The sequence below is a fragment of the Watersipora subatra genome, chromosome 7, assembly GCF_963576615.1.
Source record: "Watersipora subatra chromosome 7, tzWatSuba1.1, whole genome shotgun sequence".
NCBI classification, from domain to species: domain Eukaryota; kingdom Metazoa; phylum Bryozoa; class Gymnolaemata; order Cheilostomatida; family Watersiporidae; genus Watersipora; species Watersipora subatra.
In genome coordinates, this window is record NC_088714.1 from 18,345,843 (window position 1) to 18,360,836 (window position 14,994).

The following is a 14,994-nucleotide window of genomic DNA, read 5'->3' on the forward strand; positions in this document are numbered from 1 at the left end:
AACTTTACCTTAGCTCTTTACGTATTCGCTGACAGTATTTGCCAGAACACCTGTCTGCATATCTGCTAATTCTGATGACTGATGGCAGGTGGTGGAGAACCAGATTACTCACTTACAAGCGGAGGATGAGATTAACTTTAAAAGAGCTCAAACTAGTCTGGGTGGATACCACAGATACCTGCACTCACCTGGTGAGAAGATTACTAGTGTCCCTTCTCAACTGTTTGCTTAAGAAGAACCCAATGTAGGGTGCTTATTCTTGGAGCAATATGTCTTTAAAAGTGTATCTGTATGAATAAGGTGGCCTTCACCCAAGGATAAGGTTAGATTTAGTGTACTATTTATTGTATATCAAGTTAAATAAAATATCCTCTAGTCCAGCCATACCCGAGTGGTGGACTTTGTTTAAATTCTAAAAAGTTTCAGATTATTCTATCAACCTTTTCATGGAATTTAGTTTGAGCCTCTTGCGTTTTGTTTAACATTTTTTTATTTGTACTATTTCTTCCTTAATGAATAAGCATTTAACAATCGGCAATGAGAAGTGCAACTTGGTTTTTAATATCACCAACTCAAAGAACATGCATAATATGGTATCAACTGGATCTAGGAACAAAACAGATTGAAAATGTGTGGAAACTTCGAGATCTGTTCCAGCTATTCTGAAGATAAATTACTAAAGCTTTGATTTTACAAGACCGAATCACAAAAGGGCTGTTTGACTCAATTTCTCCGATTTTTTCTATATGATGATACTTCTTAGGTTTATTTTTGACAAAAACAAATAAGGTAATTTTTTGCCTCTGTTGGCAAAGCTGAGATACCTCACTGTAATATCTGCATTTTGAGCCAGTCTGAGGTGCACATAATCAGAAGAAGCTATCTGAAAACCACTATTTTATGACAAAGTTTTCAATTGAATTCTTTAATTTCAAAAGTTGACCAGTGATGATATTACTGGATTTGTATCTTCTGGATGAACAAATTATTTGTAAGCATAAATCGTAAGTTCTTTGCAGGTTTTCACATGTACCTAATTGCAACCTTTATATCTTCCAAGCTTTCAATACCACCCCGCTGTATCTCTAAGGCTATATAGACCATTCATCATTGCTATAGGTCGGAGTTTGCTGATAATATAAAAAGTCTATCAAATACTGATCTATGATTCATGTTTGTTAATGTGCAATTGCGTGGAGTTGTCTTGTCTGCTTCAATGTCACCAATGGTGACATCCTGAAGTTGCGCAAAAGACCATGTTTCTGGATCATAGTAAGGTATAATCCAGAAACAGATCCGATAATTCACATTCCAGCATATTCCTACTATGTTGGAGACATTTATTGAATCAATATTTTGTATCTTACGTTGCAGAGCTTTTGTACAGCAGCGAAGAAGGTGCGAGGGCGTCACCGTCCCTTGCTGTAAACAGACGATTGACTAGCAATCCAAGGCTAGACGTAGTTCTTAACTCTTATGATAACAGATATAAGCAGAGTAAATCGAGAGCTGAGTCCTTGGAAGATGGTGAGACTCCTTAAATATTATCATATTTTTAATTGTAGAACTTAGTTTGTCAGATTTAGTATATGTTCAACTCCATTGCTATTTGGTTATCCTTAGATAACACAAAAAGAATAGAGAGAGACGCGGCTTGTGAGACTGGAAGGCTTGTTCAGCTCAGCACTGATAACGATATTTTACGCCGAAGTCATACAATCCACATTGGGGAATCAAACACATTCTTTTCACTTCCCAAACCGTCTCCTTCTAGTCACACAAAGATTACAACTCACATTCAAAAGGTTGGTTTAGTTTTGTGCCAATATGAACATTGTTTAAGGAACTCGCTGCTATCAATCGTGGAAATGATCATGAGATGTTTACAAAAATTTTAAAAAATTTGTAATTTATGCGCTAATGTAATAGTCGGTAGGCAAGCCAATTGCAGATGCCGAGGCTTTTCTCATGGTGTTTTTTATGAACTCACTATTTGGCAATAACGATTACGGAGGTTGTGTATCGGCCAATGAAGACGCGTGTTCAGACTGGGCTCAATAATTTGTACTAATAAGAAGAAGCATTGTCCTCTTGACAGACTTATTGCATTCAAGAACTTCATAAGACAAAAAGTGTGCTGTTGTCTAGTCTAATCCATCATTTTTTTTACGTCATAAAGTCGTTCGCACATGCGCTCGTTCACGAAAAAGCCGCCATATTTGTAGAAAACGATTGTTTTTCTTTCATTTACTAGTACTTTTAGGTGTTGTTTTGATACTATAATAAAAAAATTGCCAACAAAAGCATCGTTTCCAAAATATCATTGCAAAAGCTTCGTGTTTTTAACGATAAAATTGTCTATAAAGATGGCCGACAGCGATAAAATTATGTCACGAAAAAACGAAGGATTGGAAAAGAAGCTGTTAGGACATTTGCAGCATGATAGATCTACTTCTAATTCTTTCTCAAAGGGTCAAGGCTGTTGAACATATGTCCGGGTAACCATTGTTCAACTTTTTCCTTCAATCTTCTTTTAACTAAAAGCCCGCAGTGTTCAATACTAAAGCTGAATGCGATCTCCAAGCGAGTTGATTGCCATGCAGTAGGAGTATCTCTTTGGATGTCCCGTGTACTTTACAGAGATCTGCCAGTGCCATACCTCAGCCCTGTTACCATAGACCTATAGATACCTGCGGAAAGCCTGCTTCTGTCTGCAAGCTTCTCAGAACTGATAATCTGTCTACTCTTATCACAACCAGCTCTACAGGTACGGAGACCCTTGTACTCCTTTCAATAGTGTTAGCTAGTTTGGTAATATAATATATCTGTTCTATACGAAAAGGCTAAACACAACGTTATTTTGGCTTGCTTACAATTTATCTTTGAGTGGAATAAAATATATTAACCATAAATTCATTATGATTACCAGTTGTTTATGGTTAAATCTACTGGTAACCAGATCGTCCATCGCAATTTATTGTTATAAAAAGTTGAGTGATATCCTGTTTCGTTTAGCAGTTTTCTCCGGAGCTCGGGCTGCATTAATCGCAATTGTAATCGTGTCGTAATCTGCTAGTGTGAGAGTTTGTTCGTAGACTATAAGCAACATACAATATGTTTCTACCTCAAGGCCTAGTTTGCACAAAGAGTTCTTTTGCATTCTCCACAATTATTAATGTTTTTCAGGTACAGATGCACTGAGCTCTACAACTGCGGAGCCATATTTCTCTCAAGTCAGCGATCAAGAACGGTTTGTGGTCATTGGAAATCCTCATCTGACTTCACAGTGAGTGGGCAAAGCATCTTTTGTTTCACAATTATGTTTACACCCATTTAGTGCCAACTCCGACCGTTGATGTTTTTTTATTTTTTGTTTGATTTCTATTTTTTAATGGCTCTTTCGGCTAAAACTATGTTGAAACTTATTTTAGCATCATTTAAAGTGGCACTACGAAATACGAAGCGGTTACCATATGGCTTTTTGCTTGTAATGCAAGCTTAATTTTGAATACGGGCTAACCCAGCCTTTAGTAAATAGGTGGGAGCTTTGGGTCCAAAATTATTCCGCTGTTTTGTATAGGCATATCATTCTCGATTTCCATTTGTTAGCATCATTTGTTTGTTGTGTCGATCAAATGATCGATGTGTTGTAATCGATCAAATATTTAATGAAATTTTGTGTGTGTCACCATGACCTTTAAGAAGGTTGTGCCGCTGCACTTTCTAACTACTCTTTGTCTCACGGGTTTCTGTAATAACCTAACAAGCAGGTGGATGTGAACTTCCTTGAATAGGTTTTTGTACAAGCGATGTTGACCCTTGAGTATAAGTTGTAACATCGACAATCTTGCTAAAAAGAAAAGTGGGCTACTATTCAATTTTTTTCAGGAAGAAGTTCATTTACTGTTAAGGAAGTGCAATTTTAATTTTGTTTATAAAGTGAAAACTAGTACATGTGTATGGAGTACCGTATCGTTATGTATATGCCTACATTTAGTATCACCACTTATTGCTTCCTTTGTTACCTCTTCCTCTGCCATTCATCTGCTAGTGTATTCGTCTGCCTCGAAGGTAAAAATACGGTATTCATTTGTTATTTTATTTATAACATATTTCTTTTATTTTTGGTGTTTAGTTATAAGGGTATTTCACATTCCAATATATTGTACTGTATGTAAGCTACCCCTTAAAGATTGGGTCAGATGTCCGCGGAGCTTGCTACAAGTAGAGGCTGTGCATGTTTCTTAAGAGCGTTTTTACACAAACATTGACTGTGTTCTTCGCTGGACAGCTCCGAGTTCAATAGCAAGGGAAATTAACGAATAAAGACATGCCCAATTGTAAAGGGCAATTTAAGGTTGGATGTCATTCCTGTCACCAGCAGCAACCTTTCTGGGAATTAAACCCCAAATTGTTGTTTGCATCAAACAGGATCGTGCATTTACTGTATGGTACATATAATTGTTGTTTCCTTTATTTTAAACAGGAAGTAAGCATGATTGTACTGTGTAGTTAAGGAGTATTTGTTTGTAACGCGAGTTTTTTGGACTCTGAGCTCTGATCTGAAATGAATTAGGCTAGCATCTCAAGGTACAAATGTTCAAGGTACAAATGTACAAACTACAAATGTACAGTATGGCTATGTGCTCGAGTTTCTAATCAGGCTAATCACTTAATAGGATCTCTCTCATGCAGTCTCTCTTGCCGTTGGTCGTTTTGAAGGAACTGGACACAAGTGAATGGCCAGAAAACAGAGCTGCATGGAAGTCAGTGATAAAACTAAACCAGAAGACAGTCGTTATTGAAACGACTGACTGCAAGAGAGAGCTACTATTAAAGGTTGACTTGCAACAAAATTCACATTACAGCTATCTGGTATCAAAAGGTTCACCATGTCTTACTCTGCTTTGTTGTAGGTGCAAAATATGTGGAAATGTGATTACAAGCTCTTATAAGCTCAAAAACGAAAAGCCGCCGTAGATTGGAATCTGTTTATTTCTTTGACGTAGTCATTACATTTGGTTATTGTCTTGTCACGTGATGTTATCATGTGAATTGAAAGGCCAATAAAAGGCTCAATATAAAATTTGTAACACTAGTTTATGACAAACACTTCGGGTTCTACCGGAAAGCCCGTATCAAATATAAATGCTCACTACTTTCCAGTTTCGCTTCAGTTTGGTCTAATCATCTAGTCGTAATCTAATCGTGTGACCCATACTTCTAGCCAAATAGTACGAACAATTTCTGCAGCATTTTACGATTATCACAGGTGACCAACAGGCTCGCCATGTTTATCAAGGGATGAACGGCTCTTCTTCAAACTAAGGTCAAAAAATTAAACAAATTTTTACGGTAGGTTTTGAGATGTCAGTGCTCAAAGTGACAGCATTACGATGATGATGAAATAGACGCATAAGGACAATAGACATGGTTTTATTGAATGCGCGAAGCATATTTGTGAAAATATTTCGACGAATGAGGTTGCATAAAAGTGTAAACAGAAGCCATCATGTTCAACTACGTCCCATTTGAGCCGTTTTGGAAAGGGGTTCAAATCTAGGGCGTTTTCGTGATGGCGGCGATTAACTGTTCGTGTTTTGAGCTTTTAAGAGCTTGTAATCACATTTCCACATATTTTGCACCTACAACACAGCAGAGTAAGACATGGTGAATCTTTTGATACCAAATAACTGTAATGTAAATTTTGTTGCAAGTCAACCTTTAATAGTATCCCTCTCGTGCAGTCGGTCGTTTCAACAATGACTGTCTTATGGTTTAGGTTTTATCGCTGACTTCCATGCAGCTCTGTTTTCCGGCCATTCACTTGTGTCTAGTTCCTTCGACTTCATGTTATACTTGGCTACACATTTGTAACTCAGTCTGGGTCAGCCCTAAATCCTCTTTCCTTCGTAGAGTTATGAGTATAATAGTTGTTTTGGCTGCTGCTTATGACCTAGCCGTTATTGTAACTCATATGCTCTCACGTTCTTGACCGTATCTTAGATAAGGTCAAGAACTTGATGGCCTATGAGTAGCAATTTCACAGTGCTTTCCACCTACTACTCATGACATGGATTGCGTGACAGTTTGAAGGCCTCCATCAACTGTGTCTCCAGTCATAGTAATTTATTCTACGATTGCGAGGCAAGTTTGTGTGCGTGTAAGTAGTTAATAGCTGCATGTTTACACAACTCGATATGAGGGTTTATTTTAAAATTGAAATTGGTTCAAAGAAAGGAAAAAGCAAGCTGTTAGCTTTTGCTTCCCTTGGATTCGGTCACCAAACATTGCTCCTCAAACTCTTCTCAATGCTTATGTAGGGTGACACACGGTGCGCTTACAAAATGTCGACAGACTCAATGTCGACAACTAAAATGCTGATTTTCAAAATGTCGAAATTTAATGAACTAAATGCCGACAGATGTAGTGATGACATACAGAAGCTTTAGTTCTTTTATTTTCACAGCATGAATTTGCTGTAGCATTTTTCTTTCCATCAAATGAATGAACAAACACAAAGGTTGGAAGCTTTTGTCAGGTTTTGAAGCATTTTGATCACGCATTTTAATATGAGGATCAATTTTTACACAATCTGGCTAACGATTTATAAACTAGGGATAATCTAGAGCCTGCTCTGCAATCCCGGTTTACTGCTATACATAAATACCGCAGTGCTTTTTTTCAAAACTATCATTAATTTTACAAATGTCCTTGAAATTATTAGCATCGCTTGTTTGGTTTGTTTGGTTCATAGATATATAAACCTATATATATATATCTATATGTCTATGGTTTATATATCTATGGTTTGGTTACAATGGCTGCATTCATGCTCCCTTCATGCTAAAGTTATTGACTGCTTTTGAACCTCTGTTGTATGCAAAATTGCCCCAAATGTAATGAAATGTTGATGTAGGGTGGCATCAAAAAGTTATATACATCGTACTACGAACCTGCTAGCCGCCTCAATATTCCCTACTAATCTATGACCACCGGCTGTTTCCTCTAATAGCTGTTTCTTTCAATAGTTAACCTGCTAGCCTCCCTTGTCAATTTTGTCGTGAAACATTGATTCCCGTAAGCCCGTATTCAATTTACGGTAAGCCTGATTTATTAAGTAGGCTTCGGATTTGTAGCACAAATATGTACACGTAAGCGGCGACTGCTCCCATGTGAGGTTCTATGGTGTAATGGTTAGCACTCTGGACTTTGAATCCAGCGATCCGAGTTCAAATCTCGGTAGAACCTATCTTTTGTTTTTCATCTTTTTCAGTAAAATTAGTAAATAGAATTTTCAAATAATGTTGGCAATGTAAAAATACTTCAAAAGAATAATTTACATTTGGTTTTAAAAACTGTGTTCAAGTTTTTATCTGTGATTTGTTTCAATAACTCTTCTAATACGCTCAGGTGCATTTGCTTAGCGGGCTAAAGAAGTATAATTAATTCGATTAACACTTAACAAACATAATAGATTGAAAATGAATTCATCATTTAAAGCTAGTTAATTTTAGTTGATAAAAGTTGTTTGATCACCATCTATATGTTATCCATATTTAATTGCTATTCACTACAATCAAGTAAAATAACCCACATGAAATGTTGTTACTCTAGGTACATTAGTTCATTATGTTCGACAAACGAGCTTGCCTTGCATTTCTAGTGTCATTTAATACTGCACAAATGTACTCTACACTTTTACACATTCGCAGTATGTATCATTTCGTGATTGCAAAATACAAGTTATTCCTTAAATTGAATGATTTAAGCTCTCAATTGCACATTCAGGATGATGCTAGGAAAATGTAGACTCGCCACTCCCGAGTCTCTCGCTTTGCAATTAATGATGGATGAGCTGCAGACGGTCAGCGAAATACTAGGTTGTGATTACGTGTTTGATAAGCAGGCTACCAAACAAAAGTTCTTGGAGCTCGCTGCTGACGCTACCGTCCTACACATAGGTAAGCGTTCATTGACATGATAACACTAAGCGCTAAGCTTGTATAGAGAATGTGTAGATGCTTTAACTTTGCCACTGATCAATTCTAAACGACAAAGAGATTCTTCTGATTAAACAGACCGTTATTAATGATTGTGCATGCAGGTGGCACGAGTAGGTAATTCACTTATGCTACCCAAGCAAGCTTGAATAGGCCTCTTTCTGTTTATAGTCGACAACGTCAGTCTCATGGGACGTGACAGTTCGTCAGGCTCAATGTAACAACTACACATTTATTCACTGTTATCAGTTGGTAGTCGATTGGTGCAGCTGTTAGAGTGTTAGATTATCGTGCTAAATGTCATGAGTTCAAATCCTGTTGGTAGCAGTCTTTTTCTCAACCTCCAACCGTGTCTATAAGGATGGATGGACACTGCTCTTATCATATTAAAGATCTAGTTTACGCACAACATGGCCTACTTAGTGCAGTAGACCATCCTGTGCATAAACTATTTCATCAGAAACCTAAAGTTGTGTCGAGCTTCAAACAGATCATGTGATTCAGAGGAAAGACTGTTGATATAAGATCTCTTGAGACCTGACTTACCGATCAGGTTGGCTATCAGTGACTTATACCTATCTCTGTCTAGTTTTCACATGGCTGATGGATGGTAGCGTTACTAGTTTTATCCTTATTGATATGTTAGTTTGCTTCAAAGAGTTCAAATTTTCCACTAAATAATTTTTATTTCTCATGGTTTGCGCTATAATTTGTATCATTGCTTCCTTTTCTCACATACCGTCTGAGAAATCTTCCTGATAGGTATCGTGAAAACTTTTAGAGTGTGCTTTGAACACATGATCCTGAAGACAGCAAAATGATACATGAGAGTAGAAACCTTCGTTGCTATGGTTCAGGTTGCTATGGTTCAGGTTGCTATGGTTCAGGTTGCTATGGTTCAGGTTGCTATGGTTCAGGTTGCTATGGTTCAGGTTGCTATGGTTCAGGTTGCTATGGTTCAGGTTGCTATGGTTCAGGTTGCTATGGTTCAGGTTGCTATGGTTCAGGTTGCTATGGTTCAGGTTGCTATGGTTCAGGTTGCTATGGTTCAGGTTGCTATGGTTCAGGTTGCTATGGTTCAGGTTGCTATGGTTCAGGTTGCTATGGTTCAGGTTCTCTGAAACACCTGATTAAAAATTAGGTTAGAACTTTTCTGAAAAGTTAAATTTGCAATTTGCAACAAATCTGTGTCACAATGTTGCTCATCACGTGGCTTTTTTTGCGATGAATTTTGATAGTGACTCCGCAAAACAGATTTGTAAAGGAATACGTGAATTTTTAGATATGTTTCTGTCAAAATAATTTCTCCATTTATTTTACTAGTAGTGTAGAGTTTTTGTTTGTAGCGTTGAATTTTACTTTATCCTATTTATGTTTAGTCGTAGAATTACTTTAAGACATAAAACGCCGGATAACCAACTACTTACAATTAACAACTAGGTTCTAGCATTTCAATAAACAACCTAAGGATGTGATCACAAAAAGATGTTTGTTACAAAAAACACAGGTAATTCACGATACAAACAGGATAAATCACATCTGTAAACGCTTGCTTTTTTCACCTCGGTAGTTGTCCTCTCAACACAACTCTCCTGCTTTTAGTGTCGCAGGTGAGCTTGAGTGAAGGTTTCATATTGATGTCCTGTCAAGATAGCAAGCTTATGTCTGGTGAGCCTTTAGAGGAGCAGTACTACCTCGTAACAATTGATGACATCACTAGTCTGCGAATGAAAGCCAAGCTTGTGGTAGTCAGTGGAGGCTGGAGCATTACGAATCTGCAGGGGAATCAAAAAAACTTGCAATCTCTATCCAACGCTTTCCTGATTGCAGGTAGCTTGTTAGCCTTATGGTACATATACCCTTTCAGAAGTAGGTGGAGATAGCTTCTTAGCCTATAGTACATATACCCTTTCAGAAGTAGGTGGAGATAGCTTCATAGCCTATAGTACATATACCCTTTCAGAAGTAGGTGGAGATAGCTTCTTAGCTTATAGTACATATACCCTTTCAGAAGTAGGTGGAGATTGGAAACTGCTGGATGGAGTTAAAGATAGCTGTGAGGAGATAAATAGGTGTTGGTCATTGCCTTTTTCTTGAATAGTTGGGGGCCGTATCTATTGCTACGATGAAATGAACTGGGGGTATGAATTCATATGTTTTACTGCCCTTAATAGAATAGACAATCAATTATCCAATTAATAGCTATTACAAGGTTTTCTCATGAAAACCATTGCCTGAATTGTTTGAATGACTTTTAAATGTTATCAATATTCACTAATATCTGCTCTACAACTATGTTTTATTAGAAACCTTACTGATCTTATATATTCAACACCTTTGATTTGTCAGTCGCTTAAACTTGCAAATCCATGGATACTTAACAAAATCTGAAATAAAATTAATGAAAATGAAACTGAAATCCTTAAAGGTTGACTTGCAACAAAGTTCACAGTACAGTTATTTGGTATCAAAAGATTCACCATGTCTTTCTCTGCTGTGTTGTAGGTGCAAAATATGTGGAAATGTGATTACAAGCTCTTAAAAGCTCAAAAACGAACTGTTAATCGCCGCCATCACGAAACTGCCATAGATTAGAATCCCTTTCCAAAACGGCTCAAAGGGACATAGTTGAACAAGATGGCTTCTGTTTACACTTACATGCGACCTCATTCGTTGAAATATTTTCACAAATATACTTCACGCATTCAATAAAACCATGTCTATTGTCCTTATGCGTCTATTTCATCATCATCGTAATGCTGTCATTTTGACCACTGATATCTGAAAACCCACTGTAAAAATTTGTTTAATTTTTCAACCTTAGGTCAGAGGCGTGCATATCATTCTCTGACAAACATGACGAGCCTGTTGGTCATCTGTGATAGTCGAATAATCTTGCAGAAATTATTGTCGCTGCTGGGTAAGAAGTACGAGTTACATGATCAGATTACGACTAGATGATTAGACCAAGCTGAAACAAAACTGTAAAGTAGCGAGCATCTATATTTGGTAAGGGCTCTTTGGTAAAATCTGAAGTGTTTGTCATAAACTAGTGCTACGATATGTTTTATATTGAGCCTTTTATTGGCCTTTCAATTTACGTGAGAACATCACGTGTCAAAACAATAACCAAATCGTTTGACTACATCAGAAATATAAATTGATTCCAATCAAGAGCGGTTTCGTGATGGCTGCGATTAACTGTTCGTTTTCTGAGCTTTTAACAGCTTGTAATCACATTTTCACATATTTTGCACCTACAACACAGCAGAGTAAGACATGGTGAACCTTTTGATACCAAATAACTGTAATGTGAATTTTGTTGCAAGTCAACCTTTAAAGAACTGAATAGCATCTCGGGCTAAATAATGACCTTGGAGATTAGATGAGTAGTGATTGACTAGTTGCATACTCTAAAATGATTTGCATTCAATGAGAAAACCAGATAGCATAGCTGTGCCAATTGACCTTGTGACCTCCTGTATTTTGACTGGCAATTAGTCAGACAGGAGACAGCCACAGCATCCTGTTGTGAGTTGTCACCAAACAGGTGTTAACAAATGTTTGTTCTTCAAAGGATACTTCAAATAAGACGGCAAATTTATGCATGCTTAATACAAACACCAGTCAAATGGCGCAGACAAGTGAGCAGGGTGGAATGAAGTTCAAAGTCACTGACTCACTCTTTTATAGGCATTTCCTACTTCTCATACTGAGATCATCTCACAACTTATAGCTTCTAGGAAGAATTTATAGTTGTACTGGTGGTTAATGACATATACTGTGTTTCTAGGGGCTGAGTCGGTCCTTACCTTTCCCCACCCTCAAACCAGTGCCTGCATGATCACGTTCTATGAGGCCTTCTATAAAGCCTTTCAACAGATCTGCGATGTTTGTACAGCTCTCTGTTTGGCTGCTGCCAAAGTCACTTCAACATTGTAAGTCACGTTATTCAATTTATGATATCAGACATTGATTTATATCTATACCTACATATGTTATAATACCACCTATACCTTTGAAAAGGTAGAGTTGTCCTCTAGTAGGAAGGACAACTCCACAAGCTTACAAAATTATAAATTTTATGTAAATTAATAATAAATATGATGAAAGTCCAAAGCAGTATTAACATAAATTGTAGGTTAACCCATTGTATCTCATGACCTCAAACAACATATATATTATATACACTGTATATGTTATGATATGTTAACAAACAACATATATATTATATATATGTTATAATATATATGTTGTTTGAGGTCATCAGATACAATGGGTAAACCTACAATCTATGTTAATACTGCTTTGGACTTTCATCACATTCACTATTATTGTATATAAAATTTATCTAATTTTGTAAGCTTGTTGAGTTGTCCTTCCAATTAGAGGGCAACTCTACTTTTTCAAGGATGTAGTTTGGTTTCTTTTATGTGTAACTTAATTTGAAGCTCATGTTTTGGTTAATAATACTATAGTAGATGGCTTTTCTCTGATTGGAAAAGTTATTATCATGGCTTAGATGCACAATCTTTGATGCATTCTTGAATGCTGAATATCTTCAATTGACATTTAATATCTGTCCAGTACTAAATAAATGTACTATACACATATGAGTCAGTTCTATGCTTTACCTACTACTTGTATTTGTCTCTCAGCCTCTACTCTAAACAAAACTGGATTTAATTGAACAAATATCATATGGTGAACTGAGACATCATCATTTTTAAAGCATCCCATCTTTGAGGAATGAAACGCCCACAGGTTTATTCACATTTGCATTTATTGCAGTGAGTTGCCCTTATTTCCTGTTTGTCTCCACGGTAACAATGTGACGATAAGCATAACACAAGTAAAGTCAGCCATGTTGGATCAAGATATAGATAGCATAGAGTCAGCAGTTATAGCAGGCAGTGTTGTTCCACCTCTGAATCCTGCACCACCAGATAAAGGTGTGTTAGCTTTTCTATATAGTTAGACGACGAGAAGACGCTATGGCATTGCCATTTGCAGAATTGCGGAGCTTAGCTTAAAAGTCATTGTTATAACTCATCGTAGCTTCATTATTTTCTAAAAGTTTAAAGTATAAAAAATAATTGTTGTGATATCAGATACCTACTTATTCGTTTCATTCAGATCTGCCTGCATGCCTCTTTTTGTCTTGTGTTTCCTTCTTTTCAAAATACTAGCTCACAGGAAAAGTGATCATAAATCTAAGATTGTAAACATATGTAAAGCTAATATGTACACTACATTAGCTTTCTGTTATTTTAATTATTCACACCGGTGTGTAATTGTAAGTTTAGAGTAATAAAAAAGACAACTCTAAGTATGGTTATAGTTTGGTTTAGTATGGTTTTAGAGTAAGTATGGTTTTAGTATGGTAAGTACTAAGTATGGTTTTTAAAAATTTTTAAATTGTTGTTACTTTATTTAAGGTGAAATACAGAAAAATTTAGCATATTTTGATCATAACTTAGTTTATCCTAACCACTTTAACATTTTCTTGATTTCAAGTTTTTTTGTAGTTTTTTTTGTAAATGTAATTTTGTTAGGTTTTTCATCTAATATACGAAGATTGATCTTATCATTCCAGAACAGAGGTTATTTCACTCAAGATTTATTACACAAACTGGGTGCTCATTAACTGAATGCACATGTGTGAACATGATTGAAAATTTGGAGTTGTCTTCACACTTTATGGGGATTAGTAAGAAGTTTTTTCATTTTAATGTTCATAAAAAACCATTATTTTTATCCTTTTAGTTATACATGTTAAAGTTTCTGCAGGTCTTATTTATAATGCATTGCTTATAGACATTTCAGCAGGAAATGCGTGGGTTACTCAGTGTAAGTAGCAGAAACATTGTTTCGTCACGTCATCTATTGTGTATGTCGCTCATATATGTATATTTTATGTAAATTGAGGTGGGAGTTACGGGTAACTGAAAGGTAGGTTAGTTGTCTTCTCTTTGTTTTATCTGTTAATTTTCGAACCAAAATTACAAGTCAAACTTTTGAAAATATTGGATGAGTATGTTGTGAGTTTTTGTATCAGTTATCTAAAATGTTGAATTACACTGAGTGCGCATGTGGGAGGTAAATCTAAAGTTGATTTTGGTAGAAATCTAAACGAGAAGAAGTTACGGCTGAATAAAGTTGTTAAAGTTTTTGCTTAATATTTTCTTTCTTGGCACTTTTATTCATATATCATCTTATGGGGACTATATGCTATATGCTCAGCAGTCAGCCCAGTGATGCCTGGGGTTTTTCATTTTCGATTCACAAGAAACCAATGGAGTTTTAAAACCAAATATTTTACGGACTTGCCGGAAGGTATGGAGCATATATGTCTGAATTTCTTACTTCTGCATATAACTTTCTGACATAGCGGACTTACAGACAGACAAAGTGGTATTTATTAATATAGATTCTAAATCGCAGTTCACGCTTTCGGTCTTGTCATATTGCACCCTGTCACGCAGGGTATATCATCTCTGTGTTGTCAAATTGTAATGTTAGCTTTCTCTTCACTCACCCCGTGCAGTGAGGCAGATGGATAAATTACCATGTCTGTTATCTGTAGTTCCCAGCATGAAGGAGCAGCTGCATGACATACAGAAGTACATGGGAGAGATCTGTGCACTTGATAAGTCCTTCACATCTGTCGTTGAGAATCTCTTACAGTTGGTTAGTCTGTTATCATATAGTAAAGATTTGGACAATACCTGATTACTACGGCACGGGAATTAAATAATTCATGCATTTAAAATTATACAGATGTGTCAATAAATGCAAACTAAAGTACTGTAGCGCTTTAGCGGAATATCAGAGAAACATAAGAGTTGATGATTTTTGAACAAAAAGTTTGCATAACTTTCCTTTTATTTGTGAGTGCTTCTAATACTTGTCTGTTGACTACTAATTAAACCACAACTGCCACGAACAGCTTTTCTTGTTTTTTCATAGGTAAATCAGTTATACCAATTCC

General features: G+C 36.4%; 1 protein-coding gene and 1 non-coding gene across 2 annotated transcripts in view; both read left to right on the forward strand.

The window, feature by feature from the left end:
• The window catches only part of LOC137400502 (uncharacterized), a 68,034-nt gene that overhangs the window by 20,114 nt on the left and 32,926 nt on the right, over positions 1-14,994 (forward strand). The window contains exons 16-25 of the mRNA XM_068086829.1: positions 89-191; positions 1,375-1,527; positions 1,624-1,805; positions 2,641-2,767; positions 3,187-3,286; positions 7,792-7,964; positions 9,606-9,833; positions 11,797-11,941; positions 12,795-12,955; positions 14,590-14,693. Of these exons, the coding sequence (XP_067942930.1) occupies positions 89-191; positions 1,375-1,527; positions 1,624-1,805; positions 2,641-2,767; positions 3,187-3,286; positions 7,792-7,964; positions 9,606-9,833; positions 11,797-11,941; positions 12,795-12,955; positions 14,590-14,693 (1,476 nt within the window). The remainder of the gene's footprint in view (positions 1-88; positions 192-1,374; positions 1,528-1,623; positions 1,806-2,640; positions 2,768-3,186; positions 3,287-7,791; positions 7,965-9,605; positions 9,834-11,796; positions 11,942-12,794; positions 12,956-14,589; positions 14,694-14,994) is intronic.
• Trnaq-uug (transfer RNA glutamine (anticodon UUG)) lies at positions 7,180-7,251 on the forward strand. Its single transcript has one exon. It is a non-coding gene; the product is annotated as a tRNA-Gln (tRNA).